The sequence below is a fragment of the Rhyacophila brunnea genome, unplaced genomic scaffold, assembly GCF_057557595.1.
Source record: "Rhyacophila brunnea isolate RB1 unplaced genomic scaffold, BYU_Rbru_1.0 scaffold_7, whole genome shotgun sequence".
In the NCBI taxonomy this organism is placed as follows: Eukaryota; Metazoa; Arthropoda; class Insecta; order Trichoptera; family Rhyacophilidae; genus Rhyacophila; species Rhyacophila brunnea.
In genome coordinates, this window is record NW_028233339.1 from 15,835,396 (window position 1) to 15,862,848 (window position 27,453).

The 27,453-nt window shown below is 36.6% G+C and overlaps 1 protein-coding gene across 1 annotated transcript; it reads right to left on the bottom strand.

Moving 5' to 3' along the window:
• Positions 1 to 7,834: 7,834 nt before the first annotated feature.
• Positions 7,835 to 22,671, bottom strand: LOC147064536 (tRNA (guanine-N(7)-)-methyltransferase). Its single transcript, XM_085957450.1, has 6 exons — positions 22,482 to 22,671; positions 22,163 to 22,284; positions 19,481 to 19,665; positions 17,414 to 17,527; positions 14,031 to 14,132; positions 7,835 to 9,420 (listed from the first exon to the last, which is right to left on the bottom strand). Exons 1-6 carry the CDS (start codon positions 22,565 to 22,567, stop codon positions 9,307 to 9,309), a joined length of 723 nt encoding a protein of 240 aa, XP_085813576.1. The 5' UTR covers positions 22,568 to 22,671; the 3' UTR covers positions 7,835 to 9,306.
• Positions 22,672 to 27,453: the final 4,782 nt, after the last annotated feature.

The following is a 27,453-nucleotide window of genomic DNA, read 5'->3' on the forward strand; positions in this document are numbered from 1 at the left end:
GTGGGCCTTCAAGTGGCCACAGGCCATGTGTGTCGTAGAATTACAAGAGGAGTGGAGCCTACCCGTGCATAGGCTGTTCGACGGCCAAATCATCCGGATCACTATCCTCAACCATGAGAAGTCCCGACGAAGATTAAAAAGAAATGGGTAATATTCCATTTTCCTAAATATTTTTTTTCCGTACCTGTGGGGTCCGGTCCCAATACCATCCACAGAGTGTACGACGAAGCTACGGGATCCTGTCATGACCTGTGATCATGCAAAAAGACTGGCTGGCGAATCTTGGAAGCGCTCTGCGGTGTCTATATAGCAGTGGCGAGGGGTGAAGGTAGGCTGTTAAGATTCGAAATAAATAGTGCACACTAAACTTTGTCAGTCATACTTATTTGTTTTCATTGAACTAAAAATACAATTTGCAGATAGTGCTGGTTAGTTTTTAAAATTCAATTAAAACATGCCTAAGTCAAACCATAATAGTTAAGATATGCTATCGGCGATCCGACAAAAATAGTGCGCACTTTTTCAGTAATATTAGTTAATAATCTATATTAGTTAAGTTAATTAGTTTTCGTTGAATTAAGAGTACCTACATATCACAGGGTGCTGTTGGTTAGTTTTTTTTAATTCATTAACCCCTGCCTACATACCATACTATGATCGATAAAAAATAATCATTTATCTATAAAATATGTATGGTTTAATGCAGCGGTTTCCAACCTTTATGCTACTACGCCTCCCCGAAGAATTTTTTTTTTCCGCGCCTCCCTTACCTTTTATTGTTTTAATAGATTAAATAATATAGAAACGTTTTAAATAATAAAAACTTTATTATAAAAAAAACTGAAAACTACAATTAACAGAATAATAACAAGGTTTAACTATAACATACACATACGTGTAGATTTATTTTTTATAAAAAATATTTTTAAACATTTAAACTAACTAATATACATAAATACGACGTTACAAACGGTAGAAGCACTTGCATTGCTTTGTAATACAAATATTCATACTCTCCGCTAAGATTCATCCAAAATTGAATTAAGGTTTCATTTTGAAACTTTTGTTTTAGTAGGCTGTCGCATGATAATTCTATCAGCTTTTCCTTTTCAATGGTTGTCAGCTCAAATTCGTCATCTTCATTGTCGATAAAAGGATTCTGTACCCACAAAAACTTTGAGAAATCAAGGTCTTTAAAATAATTTGAAAAATGCAGCACTAAACCATCCAAGTGTTCAATAAAAAGATTCTTGCTTGTTTCAATACTGGCTGTGGCCCAGAAATCTTTTAGCAGTGAAAACATGTCCAACTCATTCTTTTGTAAATTTGACTTCCATAAATTCAACTTTTTAATGAAAGCTTTTACTTTGTCTTTTTGAACAAGTGGATGCATTTGTGATCCCTGCATTGATTTATTCAAACTGCTCAATTTTCCAAAAATTTCAACCAAATAGGCAAGTTTAACAAGGAAATTATCGTTCGTCCACAAATGTGCCTCTTCATGGTGATTTCCTTCGAGAAAGGTGGCTATTTCTTCTTTGAGTTCAAATACCCTTTGAATCACTTTTGCACGAGATAGCCAGCGAACTTCACAATAATACAGAAGTGAGGTATAATTAGCTTCCATATCTACACACAACTTTGCAAACAGCCTAGATCTCAACGGACTGTTCTTAATGTAGTTTATAATTTTTGTAATTTTTGTAAAAATGTTGTTAAGTTCCTCGCTCATATTTTTTGACACTAGTGCTGCTCTATGAAGCATACAGTGCGTCCAGATAGCATGTGGTGCTTTCTTTTTAACAATGCTTGAAGACCTGCTTTGTGTCCGGACATTGAGTGAGCACCGTCAGTACACAGTCCAATGCAATTATTCCACGTTATGTCGTTTTCTTCAAAAAAACTGTCCATTATATTAAAAATTTCAATGAATGTGGTCCTTCCAGGAATGGGTTTGCAAAATAATATATCTTCTAATATATTATTTTCCCCAACATATCGAACATATGCAATTAAATGGGCATCTTTAGCTATATCAGTCGCCTCATCTACTTGTATGGCGAATTTCGAAGTACGTAGCCGAGAAACTAATTGATCGCAAATATCTTCAGATATATCATTGATTCTTCTTCCGACTGTATTATCAGCAAGCGGAATTTGTCGCAACTGTTTTGCATATGATTCGCCGAACATTATTCGAACCATATCAATAGCTGCTGGTAAAATTAGAGTTTCTCCTATTGTATGTGGTTTCTTACATTTTGCGATTCGGTAAGAGACATGGTACGAAGCCAATAATAATGCATTTGGTGTTACAGAAAATATTTTTTTGAACGTTTGCTTTTGGTTATTAAGCTCATCCAATTTTCTTTGAAAAAATTCTATGGGCTTATCAACATATTCAGAATGTAGAGTTTCATGGTGCCGTTTTAATTTGACTGGTCTCATACTATCTGAAGCCAAAACTTTCGAACACAACAAACACATTGGTTTTTCCAAGCCATCTATACTAACACTAGTGAATCCTAATGATAAATAGGATGAACTGTATTGTCTTTTCTTGGGAGCTTTACTTCCTTGTTCTATTTCGGTTTTATTCCCACTAGTATCAGCATCTTTTCTCTTACCACTCAAAAATGTATCCATTCCACTAAAAAATATTTTATTATTATATTAAAGAAATCACGTCAAAAACAATTTAAAAAAACAATATCACACCCTGCCTACACGCTTCAGTTGACACTTTAGCTACGAGTGACATTTAAATTTGAGGTTACCGTAAAACCCCCTAACTTCGCCAAGTGTCCCTAACTTCACCTAAATCAATTAAACACTAAAAACTCATGTTTTTACTATTGCACCACTTTAAGTCACTGAGGCGATTTTAAAGATAATATTCGTCCTGTCACCACACAATTTTCAAACCGCCATTATTTTCGCCGTGTTTGTGTTAGTACCGTTTTTTCGAGTCCGGTTTGAAGAGATTTTTTCGGAATACCTCTGAACTTTTGCTGATTTCTACGAATCTTGTAGAGGTAGGTTCTTCATATTTTTAATATAATATAGTGATATAGTCTGCTTGCCAAATGTAAAGTGCGATTTCCGATATTTATAATAAAACATCAATTATTTGAGTATGCAATGTCAGGCTATGTTTTTTGAACTACTTGTTCCTACACTTCCCCTGGCTTTAGGGTTGTCACAAAAAAACGATTTTCTTGAAATAAATGTGTTTTTTTTATTTTTATTGTTTTTAGACTAAAAACTATTCATCACTTTGAATCACCAGTTAACAATTTTTCTCATATTTCCTTTATTAAAAATTTACTATGTAAATCAACACATAAAAATGATACTATAATGCTTTGGGTTTTGGCAGCCCTAGCGTAAATTGGTAGGTTGTATGAAACAGTCATTGAAGTGATTCCTATCTTCGCCAACGTAGATATTTCTTTAAAATATGTCAAATTGTCTCAAGCATAAGACCTGAATTTGCTTAAGGCTATTTTTTAATAGATTTCGTGAGTATCCATAGACAATATTTTTTTATTGTACCTACTAAAACACATTGGGCGAAGTTAGGGAATCGTGCCGTAACTTCGTCTATATAAAAAATAGTGATTTATTGTATTATTTAGTATGAAAAGGGTATTACTTCAATATAAATAAAATTAAACACTATCATTGTGCATTTCATAAGATCTATAAGACTTCATATTGGTGGATATTTTGGTGGCAAAACGACTTTCTGTTAAAAAACCGGGCGAAGTTAGGGGGTTTTACGGTATTGTTTTCATGCAACCAGCGGTCGTTTTGTGCATTAAGCGTCAATTACATTGAGCTTTTTTATGAGCTGATTATTGGCAAATTTAAAAGCGGGCGGTTCAGCTACTGCGATTTCATGATTACACACAAAATTTTCCATTCGCTGATAAGCCACAAGCCAGCGAGCGATTTTGACGGAACGTAGTTCGTTTTTTTGCCGGGAGGTCGCTACGCTCCATAATAATGTTTCCATTAAACGTCAAAAAGGTAAATTTCAAAATGAGTAGTTCGTTTTTCCACCACCACGCTCTACTGCGCAGACGCGATACGCCCACAAGCCGGCGTGTAGCTTATAAAGTTGACCGGCTTTCAACTTTTCTCGGTGGAGTGTTTACAACCTGCTTATTAGCTTGTTCGATGATTACACTGGGCGAATTTACAGGCAGATTATAAATTTGCCAATAATCAGCTCGTAAAAAAGCTCAATGTAATTGACGCTTTACCGAAACAGAGCGTTTGCAAAAGCGCCATTTTTAAATTTCTGCGCTCCAAATATTTTTTAATAGGATATAAATATATGTATTATGTATTATATATTAAAATAAACATTCATGCACTGAATTTTCACTGTTACGTTAAGATATGAAGTTTTATTTATTTTATTTATGGTATAAAAATTAATTTATTAAAAAATGTTGGCGTCTCCCCTGGGAGGCGCTTCAGGTTGGAAACCTCTGGTTTAATGTTATAATTTTAGATATTTTATAGATAAATGATTATTTTTTTACTATGATCTATGGCAAGGATTAATTAAATTTTAAAACACCAACAAACTCTACACATTGTAGCCTTAGTTCAATGAAAACAAATACATGTGACTGACAAAATTTTGTGTGCACTATTTATGTCGAATCTTAACAGCCTACCTCCACCCTTCGCCACTGCTGTATGCTATATCTGAGGAGCGGATATAGTCAAATAATAATATGTTTCCAACAGCATCTCATTAAGCAAAGGTCACCACATTAAACCAATTGTCACCAAAAGCACCTCGCTGATCAGATTGGCCATCAAATTTTCTAATTTGATAACTATTCTGATTATGAATTCATACTATTATAAAAATTTACACTGTCATTTGCTATGGCTAAGGAGGTATTGGAAAATAGTATGCCTGTATCCCGATGTTGGTACCGATCACATTTTGCAATACAGTAAAAGACTGATTTAAGGAAAATTATCAATCATAAAGCACATTAGGCATAACACTTTTGTCGAGTTTTACGAAAATTACTAGTTTTCCTTGTTTTATTTCTTACAAATATGTTTATTTCAAAAGCTTCATAAAATTCTTTTATTATGGAAGAATAAAATAAATTGAGTAAGTACCTATATGAAACATGATGTCGATTGCGATATGATCAAATCATTGTTTTCGATGTTTTTTAGACATAGGTAGGTAATAATATGATTTATTGTTGGAAATATAAAATATGTACATAATACAAGTAATATAGGTAATGAAAATAGTGAATAAATAGGTAAATATGAATATAAAAAAGCAGTGTAATTAAAAATGCAACAGATACGATTTTAAGAATTTATAAATCAACATCCACATAACATCACCTCAAAAGTGGAATTTATTAATGTCAGAAGTGGATTGGTTGAACAAGGTTATTTCCCCCTAATTTACATTACCAATAGCAGGTTAGTTCTCTGTCTTGGTAGAACAAGCAATTTATGCTCCCACTTTCTAAGATATTTGTACCCCGTTTACACGTGCATGGATTTACTGTTGACAGTAAGTATTATCGCAGCCATAACAAGAAAATGTATAGTTAAACATGTATTATCCTGCAGTTGCAAGCTTACATGCATGAATCCCATAATGAATCAAAAAAGTTTGGATAGTGATACACCCCTGTTACAGGCGGGCTTCTCCCGGTGTAAAATAATCATTTAGTAGCTATTAGTCGAAACGTAACCCTGACCTCTAGAAACGGCTTCATAAAACATCTAATCTGATTCCTTGCTCAACCACGTAAGTATTTTTTAATCATAAGTAAAGGCCTTCGTCCGGTGTGTGAAAATCGCATATTGGGCGGAGGTGTAATTAAGATAAATTTAATTTAATTTAAAAAGTATAAATGATGATGGATGAAAGCGATAATTTTAAGACTAAAGTATTCAAATATAATAAATTTTGCCGCACTTGCCGGCTACGTCGAAATATCTGCGCGCCTGCGCCGAGGTGGTCCTCGTGATTCGTCAAATTAAAAATCATGCGACAAAATTTGGCCAATCACGAGAGTCCTTTTTTGTGGAATGGCGTGGGTACGCGAAGGAAAGAAAAGTTAGTAAGCGTCCCCTTTCCGATAGGATAGGACCTGCGAAACTTATTGTTAAAACAAAATATGTAAACGTTTAAAGAAAATGTAAAATATAAGAAGACCACGTTACGAGCACGAAAGACCGTGTTTTATTTATACTCCAACCGTTTGAATTTCTTTTTTTGTGAATCCGGGGTTCGATGGACTCCTGAGCTAGCCGCTGGAACCCCGGGGATCTCAATGGCGCCCAAGCAACATGAGGCGTGAAGAATCGCATTAATTCTTCCGAACCCGCGAACGCTAAATAAAAGTTTGAGATCACATACTGTGTATTAAATGTTAACGAGATCCAGGAGCCGGAACAACCAAGAAATGGCTAACGAAAAAGCGGATTCCGACGTGACCCTCATCGAAGAAGAAGTGCTGTCTCCAACATCAAACCGGGAGAAGCCCGCCTGTAACAGGGGTGTATCAATAGGATGTTTTTAATCTGCGCCTGTGCAGTAGAACGATAGTGGCGAACCTGCGGCAAAAAAATTAACTACGAACGAATTTTTAGGTTGACTGATTTTCACCACCTGTCAAATAGTACGAAATAACAGGTACCATAAAATGACAACATCGCGTCTCGCTCACTCTTGAAGAATGAGATTTGGAGTGACAGTCAGCACTTTTATGTGTAAACACTTATTGTCATGATAGTTTAAAATACTCACTATTGCTGCCAATAAATCCATGCACGTTTACAGGCGCTATTATTACGGATACAAAAGACAATACTATGAAGTTCTCATTACGTAAAACATATGCAGCTGAATATACCTACTTACTTACTTACTTCACCATGTTCGATCCTGAGAGGATCACATTGGCCTCCACTGAGTGTAGTATTAACAGATTTTGTTTACGGGAATTTAACGAGAACATTTAGCCACTTGCTCAACCTATTAGGTCCAAACACAAATTGAAAAACAATATGTTTATAGAATATAGATCTCTTGTAATTTTTTTACCACAGTATCTAAGGACGGTATCTACACAGCCTTAACCTTTTCCATGCCTCACGATATTTATAGCAGTAATGCCACGACATAAGGCTGGATTTCTAACAAACTATATGCACATATTTTGTTTTTTTTTCGACCATTTCCGATGCTAATAAGATATAATATTATCGGCCTCCACAGAGTGGAGGTTTGTATTAACAGATTTTGTTTTTACGAGAAATGGATGTATTTGCTCAACGTATTAGGTCCATACTCTGACTCATCCACAAATTGAAAAACAGTATGACGTGTACTTGCCAGACCCACAATGCTATAGGCCGACGCTTAATCCGCGCGGCCATCTTGCTGTATTATATCAACACTGTGCAAAAGGAAACTAACTCTACAAATAGGTACTACTTTTCATACATACATACATACATCACCATGTTCGATCCTAAGAGGATCATATGGGCCACCATAGAGTGAAGGTTGTATTAGATCCATGCTCTGGGTCCAAACATGTGAATTTTTCAGACCCAAGATTCAAATCCAGGACCCACGACACTATAAACTGACACGTTACCACTCCGCCATCGTTACTAATTTTCAGGTGAGCCAAAAGTTTCTGAGTTTCCGTGTGAAGATCCAGCAGCATTAACTCGACCCATAACTCGTTGTGTGTTACGATTAATTTGGCATATCTCACTAAACAAAGGTGGTATGTAATTAAAAAAAAAAAAAGTTAAGTAAACTTATCAAACATTCTTTATTTTATAAAAAATATACATATGGAATTAAATCTTAATTTACACCATTACAATTTACATTTCGTTAGTTGTATAACTATATATCAGAGAAATGCAACGTTTTCAGTTCAACTACAAGAAAGTTGTATAACCCACAACACAATGCAGTGGCGCACCCCCCAAATATGAAAATTATCAGAATGATTTTAAACATTGAAATTGAAAGGCAATAAACTATACCTTGGGCTTAGACAAATAAAAATACAGAAAAAAATGATTTATAATTATTCTCCAGAACCCTTCTTAGAAAAATTTCTTAGATTTTAATTTGTAACACAAAAAATTTCGAAACACTAATGTCGGGTTTTTTTAGAAACCGAATCCCTAATGGAACTGTCAAAAAATTCCCGGTGTCCACCTGAATTCCGGAGTGGTGTAGGTCATGGCTGGGGAGGGCTGACAGGGCTCTAGCCTGGGGGCACGGGCTGTGGGGAGCCCGGCGTGTCAGGTTGCCAGATAAGTGAGATAAACACACACATCATAAATTAGCTTTAATAGTTTAAAAAAAGCCGCCTGCCGCGCTATTATAATTCATGGCCATGAACATTTTAAATTATATAATTGTGCAATATATTTTCTGATTATTATGTGTCGATACTCGACAGCTCCATTATTAAAGTAGATGTATTAAAAATCGCCTATAATTCACTGTATAAGTAGATACCCTTAATTTGAACTAAAACACAATTTGAAAGACGTTTAATGTAGTGTTTCACACTGTCTTTAATCTTAGTAGTAGGTAGGGGGCCCGCCGAATATCCTAACATGAGGGCCCGTTTCAGGATGTGGGGGCCATGGTGTAGGTACACTGAGTGCAATAGACAAAAGACCGATAAACGAGAAATTAGGCTGTGTTGTGTTGAGTAGGTTTGTGTATAAATTAAATACAATAATACTTTTTTTTGTCCATCTTCAATTAATATTTTGGAACCTCAATAAAAAAACCAAAAATCGACGATAAACAAACGACTACAGCCACCACAGTCGGTGGTGGTGTAAATCAAAAGAACATTTTTTTTCAGTGGAATTCGGCATAAATATTGTAGCTCTCTAGACCAAGCGGGTAGCACAGCCGATATTATATGAGTAATGTTTTAGCATACTAGGCGCACATGTTCAGCATGGTCGCTGTTAGTCACTTCCAATCCGCCAGTCGCTGATGACACGCTCAACGGTTACCGCCACTATGCCTCCAATTTACAAAAAAACTAGGAGAAAGTAAAAATATACCGGCGTGTATTGTGAAAATATGTAAAAATAATTATATGAAGAAGAAAAAGAGCCTATGGCACTAATTTATATTCTCCTCCTTGAGCCCCCCCCCCCAATATTAAATCCTGAGTGCGCCACTGACACAATGTACGTAGTGGAAAAGAAAACAATAATTTTATAAGCTGTATTTCTTTTTTAATCTTATGAATCAGCGATTCTTCTAAAAACTGTTACAAATTTATCACCATTATTTCTCGTAACTTTTTGTCCTTCTTCAGTACTCTCATACAGCTTTTCGACAACAGGATCCAGCTTCTGTAAATGTAATAAACAGGAAAAAATTAACATAGCCCATATAAGAAAGCATATTAAAATAGTCTATCAATTCTAAATGACCTAGTTTCTAAATTATACCATAATGGCAATTTTAACCCGGCCGGCGCCGATGTCACACACCTTGTACAAATCGGCCAAATTCGCAATGCGCATGTGTATAAATCGATGCCACCGCGTCCATATTTATCATACGGGACTGATTTTTTCACGTAAATTTGGCCTGATTTGTCCTTCTCCTGCCACCTATGACATATTTTAAAAGCATTGGTTCTAAATATAAAATAATCACCAAAGTTTCGAACCAATTCGTACGGCCAAGTTTTGCCGGTCGACAGAAATCAGTTTGAACTGCGCGCCGCGACTGCGCAGTATACGACAGACTTTCAACCGAGCGGGCCATTGCGCGGGATTGTATTTATCGCATACAAGTTGAATATTTACCGCAATCGTTGATAAATACTTTTTTTGCTGTCTGGTGTACTTATCACATTAAAACTGGCATGATTAACTATTGAACGTATGATTTTATTTTATCGCGATTTTTAAAATACTTTTTGTACTGTCTACCGTGTCCCATTTTAGTGAATGTGAAAATTAATACTGATATCAATAACTATGGTGTGTGAGTTTAATGGTTTCTGTGATTTGGCGTTTCTTAATACTGTAGTTAAACATTTTAAAAACATTTCATAGTTTTATAGTGCGTAAATATGGAGGAAGAAAATGTGCATACTAATGAGGAATTGGACTCAGATTATGACATGTCGGAAGAGGAATTGGAACAACATGAGACTGATCATGATGTTGACGATACGGACTCTGACGAGCCAATTGAATTTTTGCGGTCTTGGAGAACTGGTCCGTATATTCCAATAGTTCACGAATTCAATGATTGTCGATCTGGCGTGACATCGAACGACTTGGACGAATCCTCTCCCGAATGTCTTTTCTTTGAACATTTTTTGAATAAAAATATAATGTCGGAAATAGTGAACCAAACGAATACATTTTTTAACCATTCGTACAGTGCGGGAGACCTCGGACCGAAATCGCGGTCACACAATTGGACAGACACGTCAGTGCCGGAGTTGTATACATTTTTTGCCGTATCAATGCTGATGACTCGAAATAAGCACACGTCGATAGAGGAACATTGGAGTACCGATCCTTACCTGCATGCAGACATTTTTGGGAAAATAATGGCTAGAAATCGATACCAACTTATTTTACAAATGCTTCATTTTTCTGATCCTAGTGTGACCGCCTCAAATGATAGACTAGCTAAAATTAGATTACTGTTAGAACACACAAGATCAATTTTTAGGGAAACGATGATACCGTATCAGAATCTTTGCATAGATGAGAGCATAATCGTGTTTAAGGGTAGATTAATTTTTAAACAATTCATTCCTTCCAAAAGACATCGATTTGGAATAAAAATGTTTGTGATGTGTGACGTAATGACAGGATATATCATTGACTTTATAATTTATTGTGGGGAAGGGACTGACATACAAGACAATGAAAATCTCGGTATTTCCGGTGCGGTAGTGACAACGCTAATGAAAGACTATATCGGGAAAGGTCACACCTTATGGTGTGATAACTGGTATTCGAGTCCGGCGCTCTTTAAATACCTTCACTCTCACAAAACGAATGCTTGCGGTACAGTGAGAAAAAATCGTAAAGATATGCCAGAGTTCAGCAAACTGAAAAAGGGAGATACCGAGGCTAAGTACAATAGTCCACTTTTGGCTCTGAAATGGCACGATAGGAGGGATGTTTACATGCTATCCACCCTCCACGATGCATCATTTGGACCAACGGGAAAAGTGAACTATAGAACTGGCGAAAACATTGAAAAACCAAAATGTGTTATAGATTATAACAAAAATATGGGTACGGTAGATAAGTCCGACATGATGCTTAGCAACTTGTCGTGTATGAGAAAATTGATCAAGTGGTATAAAAAGGTCGCATTCCACATGATCGACTTATATTTATTAAATGCTTTTTATTTATATAAATTTATTAAATCTGACAAAAAAACATTGGGCGATTTTCAACTCTGTGTAATAAAACAACTAGTGGACAAATATTGTGTGAGAATTTCAAATGCACCCCTGCCTAAGCCGACAGCGTCAACTAGCGATAATCCCGTACGATTATTGCCCAAAAGTGCAACGGGACATTTGCCAGAATACATTTTACCGACACAAAATACGGATAAGCCTAGAAGAAGATGTTTCGTATGCGGGAATTCTAAAAAAAATCCGAAAAAAACAAAACTCTCTCGCTATATGTGCCCAACGTGTGATGTTGCGTTATGTCTGTCACCTTGCTTTAAAATATATCACACATCTAAAGAATTTTAAAATAGGTTTATTATTGTATTTGTTTTTTTTTTTAAATATGTGAGTTCGTGTTAATTTATCAATAATATTCAATAAGTGAAGTGTTTGTGTAGTTTAAATATATTAAAAGGGTCCCCTTTATATTTGTTTACGACTCAACCCGAAGACATTAATATGTGATTTATCGATATGCACTTGAAAATTAGTAATGCTCGATTCGTGAGAACGTATGCACAAGTGTCGAAATATTACACACCGCGCAGAGCTCTAACTAGTTGCTACAAAATGGCGACTTGCGGTAAGTTCTTTCAAATTTGGATAGCATTCGTTTGTTCGAGTGTTTCTGATATTATAACTGATTTATTACGGTTTTTTAGTGTGTCGAAATTATCTTAATGGCTTTGGGTTCTCGACTGGAGCTGTGACATATTTTTTATTGCTTTTTTTAGTATAGAACAAAGACGATAATGAAATTCATGCGTAGTTATGGTGCGTCATACGATTTTTGAGGCAGGTGCCGGGTTAATAATTCAAAAAACAGCTACAGATAAAATTATCTACATTTTATAAAATTTGGCTACTGGCCTGATAATTATTGAACCATGTCGAATTATTTCAAGAAAATTTAAAGACACTACTTTCTTCTATCATTTTTGTTATTTTGTTTTACATATTACATAATTAATAAATCCATTTTGTATCTCAAAGATCTAAGTATGCAATAACAAATCAAAATGATCACGTTCATTTTTCAACAATGTCTTTGTACTTTGTCCTAGCAAAAGGATCATCAATTAACTGTTTTATACAGCTGGTGTGGAGGGACTAGGTGAATTAGATAAAAAAAATAGTGAACTCCATTTTACGCCAAACTTATTGTTTGAAATAAAGTAAATGAGGCAGGCATCCATTTCCAAATATCATAGTCCACAATTCAGTATTTGTGGTAAATTTCATTTTTCTGTTTGTTTTGACGTTCATTGTTTTTTCATCGTATGACTATAGTCAGGCCGCGGCAGTGAATTGTAAGTTATGACGGAAGCGCTAGTTATTAATTATCTTCAAATAATGCAATGCAGTGAATGTTACCTGTTGGCAGAAATTGAAGAATTTCGATTGCATATTTCATTCAATTCAAAAAATGTATTACCATTTATTTCAATATTTTAATCATCATTTTCAACAAAATTTACCATTTTGAATTCGAAGTATGAGCAATAACTTGCACTACGATCGAAATTTATAGTTTCGTGCTACGGTCTGATGATATTAGGCTATTTTTATTTGCTAAGCAACTTTTATATTGTACTAATTACAATCAAAATAAAAATTGGATATGCATATTGGCATTTATTTATTATTAATTAAAATACAATAATTCTTTCTTTCGACCATGTCCGATCCTAATAGGATCATATGGGACTCCACAGAGTAGAGTTTTGTATTAACAGATTTTGTTTTTTACGAGAAATGGATGTCAGCCACTTGCTCAACCTATTAGGTCCATACCCTGACTCACACACAAATTGAAAAACAATACGTGTACTAGCCAGACCCAGGATTCGAACCTGGGACCCACGGCGTTATAGTTTATAGTTTTGACAGTTCAGGCGGCTAACTTATTGTAATTGTTACAATAAGTGTTAATAATTCGATACTTTCCTACCCTATTTATCTGCCATAGCAGACCGAAAGCACCTTTGTGTATACAATAGACCGGCAGATGGTTAAATTATTGTAATTGTTACAATAAGTGTTAATAATTCGATACTTTCCTACCCTATTTATCTGCCGTAGCATAGAATAGACCCGCAGGACCGGTTTTGTCCACTTCAATGGGACTCATACGAAACATACAATCTTACAAGTGTATCAGTTGACAATGTCCCATTGAAGTGAACGAAATTGGTAATGTTAATTATTAAACTATGTGGAATAAGTACTACATATTGTGTTTTATTTTAATTAATACAATGTCTTGCCACCAAGAATTGACAGTTAACACCACTAAGGATATTTGTTTACACATATCATTTTAATTTATCGGATTCTATAATTTCACTATTTTTTTTATAGGTTAGAAAATTAGATCATTTACATTAATTATTGTGTAAAATTAATTACATTGTAATAGAATATGCACATATTATTTGTCTTATTTTGATCAGTAATTTGACTTATTTTTGGAAATAGGCACATCAAATATCACATTCAAATTTCATAAACAGTACTTACACGATCTTCATCCGAAACTTTTTCGAAAAGTTCATGATCTTCAAAATGGGACAGCATCCATTCATGTAAGTCTTTCACATCCGTGATTGTATAAACTATTGCCTAAAAGAAAACAATGAATAATGTCTATTTTACAACGTTTTTATTAGGTTGTATTCTTATTTGTCCGGTGGTTGTTTGTCCGGTATAAATCTTGCAATCGATTTTTAATTAACTTCCCGACTAGCTAGACATTTGAAACTTTTAGAATATATCAGAACACAATGCCAACGCATTTTTTTAATACTTTTAGCCATCTTTAAGTAGAATTAAATTCATTTTCAGTCAATTCTGTTTTGTATGAAAAGTTATTTCGGAAGAAATCCGTAATCCAATCCACTATTATCGGTTGCTAGGAAATTATTAATATATACGTGCGTTACTATGGAAATCAATATGAGTGTCAAAATGACATTTCAGTATTATTTCTATCAAATACAATTGTTTTTGATCGTTTAAGATAGTCAAGTCAAGTTTATATGATTCAACAGAAAATTTAAAAACGTTGTATATAAAAAGTTCTTTTTATCTTCTAATTATGATAATACTTATTATGTATGCAGAAAGATATATTTTAGTTTTAAGACTTTTCACGATTACATTTTACTTAGCTAAATAACTGAGGTACAGAATAAAGGCAGAAGCACATTTAGAACACCACCACATGATAATATTATTATGCTGTCAAATGAAAACATATACAAACGAGTCATGATGGGTTACTAGTATATTTTTCTGCCAGGGACGGCTCTTATTAGGAAACAAATACATAGTACTGCATTTTCAAATGATTATTACCTACAATCACAAATTTATTTTTTAATTTAACTCACTGCAATGGAACGATATTTTTACCTCATTGATGCAGTGTGGTCCCTTTCGATGTTATCAGAAAGTTTACAAGTGGAACTCATAACAATGCGAAGAATATTTAATACATGCTCACAGTATCCAGTCTCATGACATGGTTGTGTCATGGGAAAAAAAATTATTTGAAAATCATTTTCATTTGGTTTTAATTTCTTCTTCTTGGTCGTACACTCATGGCTGAGGATCTTGACCACTTTTTAATTTTGCCATTCTTTGAGTGACCAAGACTTTCCATCCTTCTCGATCTTCCGCTTCTCTCAGGGCTGAATGAATGGTGCCCCCAGTCAGCTCTTTCACTTGGCCGCTCCAGCGCGCAGATGCTCTTCCTCTGCTTCGCCTTCCCTGGAGGCCACCCAAAACCACCAGTTTCTCCAGGTTGTCCGGTTCGCGCCGGACAATATGTCCAAAAAACTGCAGAATTCGTCTCAGACATATTGTCGAGAGCCGTTCCTTTATCTGCAGTCTCTGGATGATTGACTGGTTTGTCCTGTGCTCCGTCCAAGAAATACCAAGTATTCGGCGCCAACACCACATCTCAAAGGCATCAATTGACTTCTACTCCCTTGCCTTCAGGGTCCATGACTCGACTCAGTATAAAAATATAGAGAACACTAAAGTTTGCACAACCATCATTTTTGTGGCAATCGAAATTCCCCGATCTTTCCATATATAGTGATGAAACGTGTCATCGCATTTTTTGCAATCTGTGTGCGCCTTCTTATTTCCGCTTCACATCCGCCCTTTCCAATGATGGTCAATCCCAGATATACAAACTCGTCCACTGTTTCTAAGTTTTGGAGTGTACTTGTTGTTGGTAGAAGATTAGCCCCATCGACAACCATCAACATGGTCTTATTTCTATTATTAAGGAGGCCCTACTTACGGCTCTCTTCCTCTACCCGTTGTAGCAGCTCTGTGAGTTCTCTTTCATCAGCAGCGATTAGTGTGGTATCATCTGCGAATCTTAAGTTGTATATTTTCTGACCACCAGTTGTTATTCCGCCTCGCCAATGATCTAGGGATCTTCACATTATATGCTCTCCATTTATATTGAATAACTGGGGAGATAAAACACATCCCTGACGAACTCCCTTCTCGGTTTGGAAAGTCTCAGAAAATGCACTATTTACTCTTACCTTTGTGTGGCTATTGTTATATAGGTTTTTGATGAGATAGGTAAGGTGTGATGGACCTCCCATTTCCAGAAGTACCTTCCACATACAGTTCCATCTTACACAGTCGAATGCCTTCTGATAGTCAATGAAGCATAGCATCATAGGAGTATTCTGCCCCCATAAGCAAAAAGGCAGCTTTTCGCCAGTCACATTTTGAGATAATGAGACATTAACATTTTTTCAACTTTTCTTAATAAATTTTTAAATAATTTGTATGAATCATTTGATATATGGTATAAGCAAAAACCAGTATATTTTTAATCGATGCTGTGTTTTTGCTTATGAAACTCGCTATAATGTCTTCTTGTTTAGAATAACTACCGTTTTTGTGAAAAAAAACGAAAAACAATATGTCGATTATTATATTGAAATAAATTTTATACCGTTTTTGACTTTATATCAAATGGTTCAGAATTTCACGTAGAGTTATTATCTGTACACTAACTCAATTTGTTATTTTTGTCGAAAAGCTGCCTTTTTTCTTATGAGGGCAGTATTAAACTCCCTGCATTTTGTTGATGTTCAGAATTTGCTCATGAGTTCCCTTGCCCTTAACAAAACCTGCTTGTTCCTTAGGTATTTGTTGGTAGATGAAATGCTTCAGACGTCTGCTGATTATATGTAATAGGATCTTGCTTGGTTAAGTATAACAAAATTGTATTTAATGAAATATTAGCGAAACTATCAGACTATCACAAATATTGTCTATGGAATGTCAGCGTTTTTTCTCAGTGTAAAAGATTGACTAAGTGCTTTTGCAGAATTATTTGTGGAGAATTTTTTATTGTAAATGAGTCTTTTTTCGCACTCCATAATGTTCTTGTCACTGGATGCCACTGTTTTCTACCATACATATACATGTGTCGCTGTGACCGACCCTCTCTCACTCTGTACCGGTGCTACAAAAGCAATCTTTGCACTGCAGGTCTCACATAGCGGGAAACGTGAGACGTGGCAATAGACCAAGGGAAGGCGCGGCCTTGTGCTTGCCATATGCCCCTTGACAAGGTGACGTAATAGTATATAATATAAAATATATTATAAAAACACAAATTAATGGATTTATTATGACATCTGACCATATTAATAATGTGGTACATTAGAAATGTATTTCTGCCTTTATTAAGATATTTTATCAAAACCTGAATTCATTATGTAAAACCTTCGTTTAATTTATTTGGCAATATGTATTTGTAAAAAAAGAATAATTATTGTGTTATGTAAAGGTCTCAAAAATATATTTGTTTCTTAAGTTTTTAGAACACTTCATATACAGATAAAACGAAAAGAAATACTTACACCGATTGCTAAAACATAGGCATACTCTGCCAATAGCCATTTATTAATTATTCTCCATTTATGTTTGGCTTTTTTGAAATGGGGATCTGGATACAGGAAGAACATTTTTGTTAACTAGAAACAGAAAAAAATAACAAGTTATTAGAATACACAAATACACCCATATAGTATTATTGTCAAATAAACTGAGTTTCTAATATCGCCAGAATCAATTTGACCTACTAGATTTGGTTTCAAGCCCATGACCCATGAAACAATAGGTGATAATGCTGACCTCAATTCTGATTCACGTTTCTATACCTACTGAAACTCATGGCACTTAGTCGTGGGTCTAAAAGGTAAAAAACAAAAATAGGGGATTGTAAAATGGAAATAGGCTTCACAGAGTGGTTTCCCAATATGATTGACGAAAGAACTAGGTAGGGTAAGTCTGTTATCATGAACATGTAGAATTGTTTTCACTCAGTGAAGTTTGTTTGGCAAGTCTTTGTGAAGAGTGGGTTCAAAAACAAACCATGAAGCATACGTGATCATTCAAAAATATCTATTTTGAATTGGTGAGAAGTGTTTTTAGACGTTTCGTGAGCCCTAGATTATATATGTTGGGATATTTTATAACGCAAGCTTGCTCTCTAGATACATCATCCTGCCTATTCCAGCGTTCATCACTTGGGCTGTTTGCTTCTTGATATCCAAGTATTAATTAAATTTTAGATTTAAGTTAGGAATAGGTCCCTATTAATTTAGTCACAAAACCCTTATATATTTTTGTACAATATGACAGAACTCCTTAAATATTTTAGTGTATCTCATAATTCTTTTTTTCTCGTTGCGAATTTATTTATCTAGTATACTACTACTACTTTCACCATGTTCGATCCTCAGAGGATCATATGGGCCTCCACATAGTGGGGATTGTATTAATAAATTTTGTTTTTACGAGAAGTGGATTTTAGCCACCTGCTCAACCTATTAGGTCCATACTCTGACTCCAAACACCAATTGAAAAACAATGTGTATTTTCAAGACCCAGGATTCGAACCAGGGATCCACGACATTATAAACTGATTGTGGGCGTTTTTAAGTATGAGTTCAGATTAATTCAAAATAATAAATAATAAAAAATAAAACATGGAAAAGAATCCTATTTTTCTCAAGTCCAAAATGTTAACTTATTTTATCTCTTATATTATGAATGCTTATTTTTTTTTCTATATAGAAATAAACATACCTTTGTGAAAATGTCAATGAGAAATGCAATTTTGGATTACGGTGAAATGTTCATTGATCAAAACAAGATCGAGAAAATATACCAAAAACTCTTGCACCACTTCAAACATTTGGATGAGGCCATGCCATCGGACTTCTAAATGTGAAAAGCAGTGCCTGTAAGAGCGACGCCACACCGGGCAACTCTGGTTGCGCAGCCAATTGCGCGACTGTGGTCTCTCGGGCGACTTACAGTCAACCAGGGAGGCAGCCAATAATGGCATGGTCCATATAACTGCATACATTTGGTCTGGTCGTGCAACTGGCTACCCAACCAGAAGCTCGCCTAGTGTGGCGGCCCTCAATACATAGCTATATGTTTGCATGCATCGCAACCGATCGCCCGACCAGAGAGATCGGGCAACCAAACAGAACGCAAGAACGAGATTTTACTGGTCGTCCAACTAAACTAGTTGCACGACTACTGGGCAACCAGGTGTGGCATGGTCCATATAACTGCATACATTTGGTCTCGTCACGCAACTGGCTGCGCAACCAGAGTTGCCCAGTGTGGCCTAGGTCTAATGGTCAACTTTTAGGTTTCAAGTGTTACTGAAACATTTTAACTAGTCTTCTTCAATTCCTTTGTCAAACAACCCACACTTTTGCCTAGCAGAAGCATATTTAGGAAACGCTAGGTAGTTGACCATAGTTGTCCAAAAGATATCAGTGCGGGGCATTCTGATGCTTTGTACGTTATGCTTGAGACGATCAGTTTTTCTTGTGAACGTTACTGCGGAACTTTTGTTTGGATTTATTTTTATATGAATATAATATATTTAAACAAAAGTCAGTTACCTGGCCTTTCTGAAAAAAGTTTGGTAAATATTTCATGGCATTAGTCCTAAGAATAGCAATGTTTTGATATTGCCCAGGGTTCTGAGATCGTAACGCCTTAATACGATCATTTACATAATCGGACACTTTTACACGTATCTCCATTCCAAGCATCAACGTGTCCGGGAACATGGGTGAAAGCGTAACTGGAATGAGGAAAACCAAATTATTAATATTAAATAATTCAAACATATAAATTTCATTTCAACTTTGTATTCCTACTCATCACCGAAATTAAATAAAGTAATTTATAACCATCTAAAACTCGCATAACTACTTCCATATTATAATGTTTGCTTCTATATTTTATGTGCAAGTAATATTTCACGTTTCGTTATTTATAAGTTTTTATAATAATTATAGCTATAAGAACAAGTGTGTACATAAAAAACAAAAAAAAAACATTGAAACCTATATATTTTGACACTTGAATACCAAGTGATTCACAGGAATAACTTGAACAACGATAACTAATGAATCACGCAGTGTATTACGCATAATGGGAATTCAAAAATCTCTTAAAAATCCTTGATGGTTGATATTATTTAATTGAAAACGTCATTACTTAGTATTTGGCATTAAGTCAGTATTTGAATATTTTTTTTATTTTTCAGGAAACAAAAAAGTTACGAAGCAGGAATCTGTCAAATTATTTGCATCCGAGATTTCTAAATGTTTTTCCATCCCGGTTAGGGATTGCAATACCGAATAAAAATACTAATACCGGTGTCTCGGTATTTTCTATTGAAAACCGGTATTGATGCCAGTATTCTTGAAATATATGGAAAATAGAAGTATCTACCAATAAATATATAAATCTCTTTAAAACATTAATATTTAATAGTACGTGCCATTGCTGGTTTTCAAGGACGTTGAAGGGCAACCGAAATAAACCAGACATCGCGTAACCCGATAAAAAAATTACAGTACTGTTAAACATTAATTTTATGTTAATTAACAAATGTTAATATTATATTTTTTGCAAAATTCAATGTACAGTAAAGCCTCCATTATTCGGGTGTGGATTATCCAGATTGCGGTTTATCCGTGCATGAAATGGTCCAGATTTAAATGTTGCTTTATAATTTATCGAAGCCAAAAAATGTATGTGCTGTGTGATGTTTGAAGCAGATGGTGGGGTGTCAGAATTCTGATCCAGATATCGACGAGGATATAAGTAATGAGGAAGAAAATATCAATCATATTAATTATAACATGGCATTTAATTATTGACATTTTATTGGAGAACATCGACCAATAGAGATTCAAATTTAGCGATATAATAGCTCTTGAGAAAATTCATATTGAAATTATAAAATCATTCAAATATTTTCTATAACAAAATTACTACAGATTTTAACCTGATCACTGCCAGCATGTGTGTCTCGTCAGGCCATGGATGAGTTAACTCGTGCGTTCTTGTAGACGTCATCAACTTCTGAATAAACTATTTGTGTATATTTTCTAAACAATATTTAACATTTTAATGTGAAAATATTCACGATAAACTCGAGAAACATATTGATTTGGTAAGTTTTCACAAATATTTATCATTCTGTTCTTATTTCATATTTTTAAGGGATTTATTTTAATCCAAAAATAGCTGGCCTACAAGTGTCCACCCAGTAAAAATTGACTGGCAGTGATTAATAAATAAATAATACATTTTGAATAATATATAAAATAATACCTTGTCCCATCATTAGCCGGTATAATCGGCAGATATTTTTTACAATCTGATTGAACATAATACTATGCTTATATTAAGAACTCCTTACAATGTGAGAGGTGACTTCACTAACTGTTTATGCTATGATTGATTGTGAGAAATTTGCTCGACCCACATATGGAATGGAAAACGATTACAAACATTCATACACAGGATCTAGATCAGGGGTAGTCAACCTTTTTATTCCTACGGCCCACTTTTGTATTTCTGTTAGTAGTAAAATTTTCTAACCGCCCACCGGTTCCACAGTAATGGTGATTTATAAAGTAGGGAAGTAACTTTTAAACTAGTTTTAAGTAGTTTTTAAAACCCTTACCGCCCACCATGGAAGGTGGAACGCCCACTAGTGGGCGGTAGGGACCAAGTTAACTACCCCTGATCTAGATAAACATATAAATTGAAAAAAAACAATATTCAGTTGCTGAGGTTCAAACGAGGGTATTTTTATACCAAAAAAATACTCTACGAGAGTTCTTATTGATATTTAAAAAATTACGAGACTACTGGCAGGATTCATACCGGCCGACGCACCACTAACATATACAAAATAAGTTAATTGTGATGCAGATGCCGTCGTGAGCTTTTATCATTTATTTTTTACGATAACAGTCTATTCCATGTAGACAATTATAATAAATACCATTTTCTGTTGGCGCATAGGCTTTTTGATCCAATAATTGTTAATTTAAAATTTGAAATTATCATACATGATGCATCATTATCACAAACTAAGATTATATTAGGTAATATTGGGTTAGGTTGGGTTAGGTTAGGCTAGGTTTGGTCTAAAAAGAAAGTTATAAATCTCCTAACGGCATCTGCGGCACATTTACCCAAAATAATGATGCCTTCACTTGAAAAAAACCTGTCAGTAGACCCTAAATATCAAACATATGAGAGAAACAAATACCTACCTAGGAGTCCACCATATCCACACCCTACGTCGGCAAACTCCACACGTTTCTCAGGTAGATCATTATCTTTCTTAACATCAGGATACAGTGTCGACCAGTCAAAGTCTTCGGGTTTAAATGGGCTGAAATGAAAAATCCATATAATTTCTCTCAAACTGCAAATAATCTCCAAAATTCAAACTATTATAAATCCAATACGTTAAAAAGAGGGAATGAAATATTGAGCACTCCCTTCTCGCTATTTACTCAATATTTAACAGATGGCAACCAGAAACAGGAATTATCACTTAATTGGAGAGGTTATAAACATTCTACTTACTATTCGAAACAATGGTCCGCAATGGGATTGGAATGCGCTCTTTGCCTATAATGTTTCTTTTGAGGCAGAGCTATTATATCTGTCATTGTAAATGGGTGTCAAAATAAAATATATTTTATTTGAAAATCATACTTCAGGCGACCGTAAATAAAATTTAACGCATGCCACCAAATTTAAGTTTTGACAGACCGGCAAATGACAAATCTAGTGTTACCGTTACGTAAAGACGGCACATTATTTTCTGGTTAACTGCTCTCATCTAATCAGTATTGCCAAATAAAATTTACAAATAGGTAGATTTTTTTATCACTGTGATTTTACTTCAACAAAATCATTTCACTAATAAATTACTAGTATAGGTGCTTTTGTTTCACAACTAGAGCTACTACTATTGGGCCTTATATCCTGAGTTGTGTTAAATAAGAATATACCTATGTACCTATATCTTTTTCTTTTCTCAATATAAAAATTGAATAATGAAAGGAGTTTTACCTACCATTAAAACTCTTATTATTCTTGTTGACTCTGAAGTCACTTGAGATGTTGATCGTATTTTTTGCCTTGTGTTCTTCTGTGCTGGCCTCTTTTTACCCACTTTTCTTCTCGATTATTTATCTCTCTGGTTGCTCATCTTGTTTAGCAGGCTGGCAGGACTGACGCTTCTATCGGAAGCGTCCTTTGTCTCTGCTTATTCAATTTGATATGTCTCAAGGAAACCAGGTAGGTGCTCTCTGGACTTCAGAGTCAACAAGAATAATAAGAGTTTTAATGGTAGGTAAAACTCTTTTCATTATTCGCTATTGACTCTGAAATCCCTTGAGATATCTGTTTGTTATCACCTGGTAAAGCAAGATAGATCCTGCAAGATAGGGTGGATGAACCTAACATGAGAATTAGGTATAATATTTCCTTGCTTTTAGGCTCAGTGCACCGGGCTGAACAGAGAGGTCAACATATTTTGTTCCCCCGCTGTAGAAGTCTGTGTGTCTATCGGTCTCTGGTAAAATGTTTTAAAAGTAGCTTCTTGGCGCCCATTGCCTGTCTGCAGCATGTCTTTCATGGGGTAATTCTCTAACCAATTTAGAGATGCGACTGCTGATCGAGTACTGCCTGGTGATTCTGCACCCCTGCATCAGCGAGTACTGACTTCACCCAATTTCCGATGACTGCTCGAGTCGCAGGTTTTGAGGGGCCTCTTGACGAGATAAATAATGCCGGAATATTACCACCCTCTTCTCTTCTCTCATTGGAAACGCAGATAAGTTTTCGTAGCCAAAATACTAGATCGATGTTTTGGCAACTGGAAGCGCTTAATTTCCATCCAGATTGGCCTTGATGTGTCTGTCTTGGAACCAAACAGAATTATATGGTCGCCATTATCGACTAGGCCATTATCCGCTACACTGAGTAGGGTAAGGTCATGAACCCGTCGTCCCGATGCGAGTATTAATAATATAGCTGTTCTGCGTGAAACTTCATATATGTTGTACACTAGTGGTGTTGTTTTCTTGAGGTAGTCCAAGATTATTCTTGGATCCCTAATCGGTGGTTTTGTAGGTCTAGTCTTGCGGGTGGATATGGCTTTTAACCAAGGCCTGAACAAAAACGATGCATGAGTGCGAGTGAGAAAGTATTCGGCACCCTTACAATCTCTGCGACACGCGCTAGAGTAAGATAAAAGGTCTACATATGTGTGAGATAGTTTCCAAAAGTATCGCCAGTAAATCGTGGCGAAACGCTTCACATAGCGTCGATAACCTGCGATTTCGTGTTGCTAAAATTGCTATTTTTTGTGTTAAACATAAAGTCAGTGGTAAATATTTTTAGTTAATTAAGTAGAAAATATGGTTCTGTGTGTTGTCTTAAAATGTGGTATCCGTACTGATTAGCAAGAAGATGGTATTACGTTTCATAGGTAAGTTGATACATGTTCGTGATAATTTTATTTATTTGTATATTATTATATATTTTAATATCAGTGACTCAGTGTTTCTTTAAAATAACTTAAATTATGGATATCTTTATCTAATGATTGCATTTTGACCGCTTAAAAATACTATATAACGTAAAAAAATAGAAAATTATATTTTAATTCTGAGCGTCTAGTGCGAGCACTTTGGGCGAGCACTAGCGAAATGGTCTATGGTCTCGAACATTTGTAGACGAATGCGTTCGCTCGCCCACAAACCAAACGCAAGGCACGCGGCTTCATTTAGCAATGCAACGGGTGGCGTTTAGTTGTATCTATATGACGCACTACTATGTTACTGCTGATGTCTTTACTGATCATAAGTTTGCAAAAGGTAGCTATGGCTGACTTACGTACAAGAATAGTGTTATATGAAAGACCTTCCTTATTGTATAAGTGACCCAGGTATCTAGCCACTTCAATCGGCTCGGGGGTATTATAGCTTATCGTGTTGGCCATGCACCATGTCTTCCATTTGTCCCATGCAGGTTTATAGGTGTTCAAAGTGGATGGTCGCCAGCCGGGAGTGAGAAGTGATCTGTCCTCTACCGACCAGCTAGAAACTAACTCTGCCCACCCGAAATTATCCATAACTGGAGTGATAGGTTCCGGACTTGTGGAGGTGGATGGTTTGTCACCGTATCCACTAGAAATGACTCCAAGTGCGGGATCGGGTAGGGGGTTCCAGTGATCTCTGCTGTAGGTCTGCGCTCCAAAAACACTTCTTCCACCATGGGGCCACTAGTAAATATTTTCCCCTTGCCATGTTCAGGTGTGCCAATACTTGTGGAATTAGATTCGGTGGTGGCAATATCCAGGCTAGTTTGAAGTCCCACTGTCGACTGAAGGCATCGTGGAACAGTGCAAGCAGGGCTCGAAATGGACCGGAGCGCACCGGAGCGCCGTTCCGGTTCGTTAAATCGGTAAAGTTATCGCTCTGTCTCGTGGAAAAATTATTTCAGCGTCTGATCTAGACAGCCCATCTAACACACCTATTTCTATAACACACATAAAATTTGATACTTAACTATGTCAATATCTTCAGAAAATGAGCCGAGCGCTTCGGTTCGTAAATTTTTCCATTTTGAGCGCCGAGTGCAAGGGTATCGTTCGGATTTCGTAAGACATACGTTGCGACAACATGGGATGTGTTGGACGCGAACAGGTCTACGCCTGGGAGTCCCCATCTTTGAAATAGGGAAGCTGTAGCCGCACATAACTAGGTGCCATTCTGGGATAATTTTGCTGCGTGAAAGATGGTCTGCCACGCAGTTGTATTTTCCTGGAAGGTACTGTGCAGTCAATGATTACTGGACTGGTTGGCGATTTACAGAATCTGTCGGCAAAGACTTAGTAGAGTTGCGGACTTTGTGCCCCCTTCGTTGTTGATGTAGGCCACCATTGTTTTGTTGTCGGTTTGTAGGAGTAATTCTGATCCCCTGAGCGCTTGCTCCCGGAGTTGTATGGCTGAGAGTACTGCATACAGCTCTTTTCGGTTGGAGTGCCACGTGGATTGGCTTTGTGTCCATGTACCTGATAGGTAGTACTCGTCTAACTGCGCTCCCCAGCCTGAATCGGCTGCGTCTGTGGTGAGGAAGTGATTGTAGGTTACCCTGTGAATCTTTCCTGAGGAGCCCACCGCTCGAATCCACCACATGATGTCCTCTCGAGCTTGTGAGGGGTGAGGGTGGCTCCTTGATAATTGAGCGCGCGTACGTTGTAGACGTCGGCAATGCAACCTCCCCTGTGGAGTGACGAAGGTTGCAAAGTTGAGTCGCCTGAGGAGGCGTTGGGCGAAGGTGACGAAGTGATGTGCACTTCTCTGTTGATATTTCCGATTGTTGTGAGTATCCCACGTAATACCCAAGAACTCCCGCTGTTGGCTTGGAATCAGACAAGATTTTTTCTTGTTGATTATCCAGCCTAGTGCCTGCATGAAATCTATCATATAAGTCAGTTGCGACAGAAGAATCTCTCTGGACTAATTTGCCATTAGAAAGTCGTCTAAGTAAGTGACGATTCTCATACCTTTTTCCCCGGAGGTGTTCGGCCACCCAGTTTGTTAATGAGGCAAACAGTCTTGGTGCTGCCGACAGTCCGAACGGAAGGATGTGAATTGAGGGAGTTCTCCTTGGTAAACTAGCCGAAGAAATCGGCGATGTTGTATAGCTATAGGTACATGTAGGTACGCTTGGCTTAGGTCTATTTTTACTAACCAGTCTTCCCTTTGCAGGAATGCTGGGACCTTGAAATGGTGGAACAGTTTGAACGGCCTTGGTTGTAGGAAACCGTTTAGGCGTTTTAGGTTGAAGACGGCTCGTTGACTGCCGTCTTGCTTCCTTACTAAGAACAGGGTTGAGAGGAAGCCCGGAAATAGTTCTGCCGTTTCCAATACTCCCGATTTCTTCAGTTCCGCGATTTGTGAAGTGATCTCCGGCGATTGTCGCGTTTGGAAATCCTTCTGGAATTGTACGGAAGGTATTATTAGAGGGGGTTTCTTTATAAACGGAATACGGGTTCCCCTTATGGCTTGGTTCCCTTGGCCTGCCAGATTTCCTGTAAATGCTGGAGGCGTCCCCCTGTGAACGTGGTGAGGGAGACCCGGTCACCTGCGTCTAGGGTAAGTGCCCCTCGCACCACCTCGGTTATCTCTGGGAAAACCTCGGTTGGATGGGCGTGGGCCTCTCGGCAAGCCACCCCTAACCTGGTCTGGTATCCACCTCGTATATCCCTGCCTCTGAAAGGTGTCCTTGTGTCCACCTGACGAAGTGCTATGTTGACTCTCCCTGCCCTGGTCAACCACTTTGGTGGTCTGATCGAAGACCTTCTCACGACCCCCACCTCTTCCTAGGAACACCGCCAGTTTATCTTTATTGAAGATATGTTCGGTGCTAGGTAGGATCATGTTAAGAGCCTCTCGCGTGAAGGTGTCTTTTATAATGGAGAGGATTTTCTTCCGCCTCGTCTGAACCAACTCTGCCCGTTTTCCACAAAGGATTCGGG

Bases quoted from the DNA above. Each gene is read 5' to 3' on its own strand.
- LOC147064536 (XM_085957450.1), bottom strand. From the start codon at position 22,567: ATGACAGATATAATAGCTCTGCCTCAAAAGAAACATTATAGGCAAAGA. The intron at 22,285-22,481 runs GTAAGTAGAATG...TTTTCATTTCAG, and splicing joins GCGGACCATTGTTTCGAATA to CCCATTTAAACCCGAAGACT. The intron at 14,133-17,413 runs GTAAGTATTTCT...GTTTTCTTTTAG, and splicing joins CCTATGTTTTAGCAATCGGT to GCAATAGTTTATACAATCAC.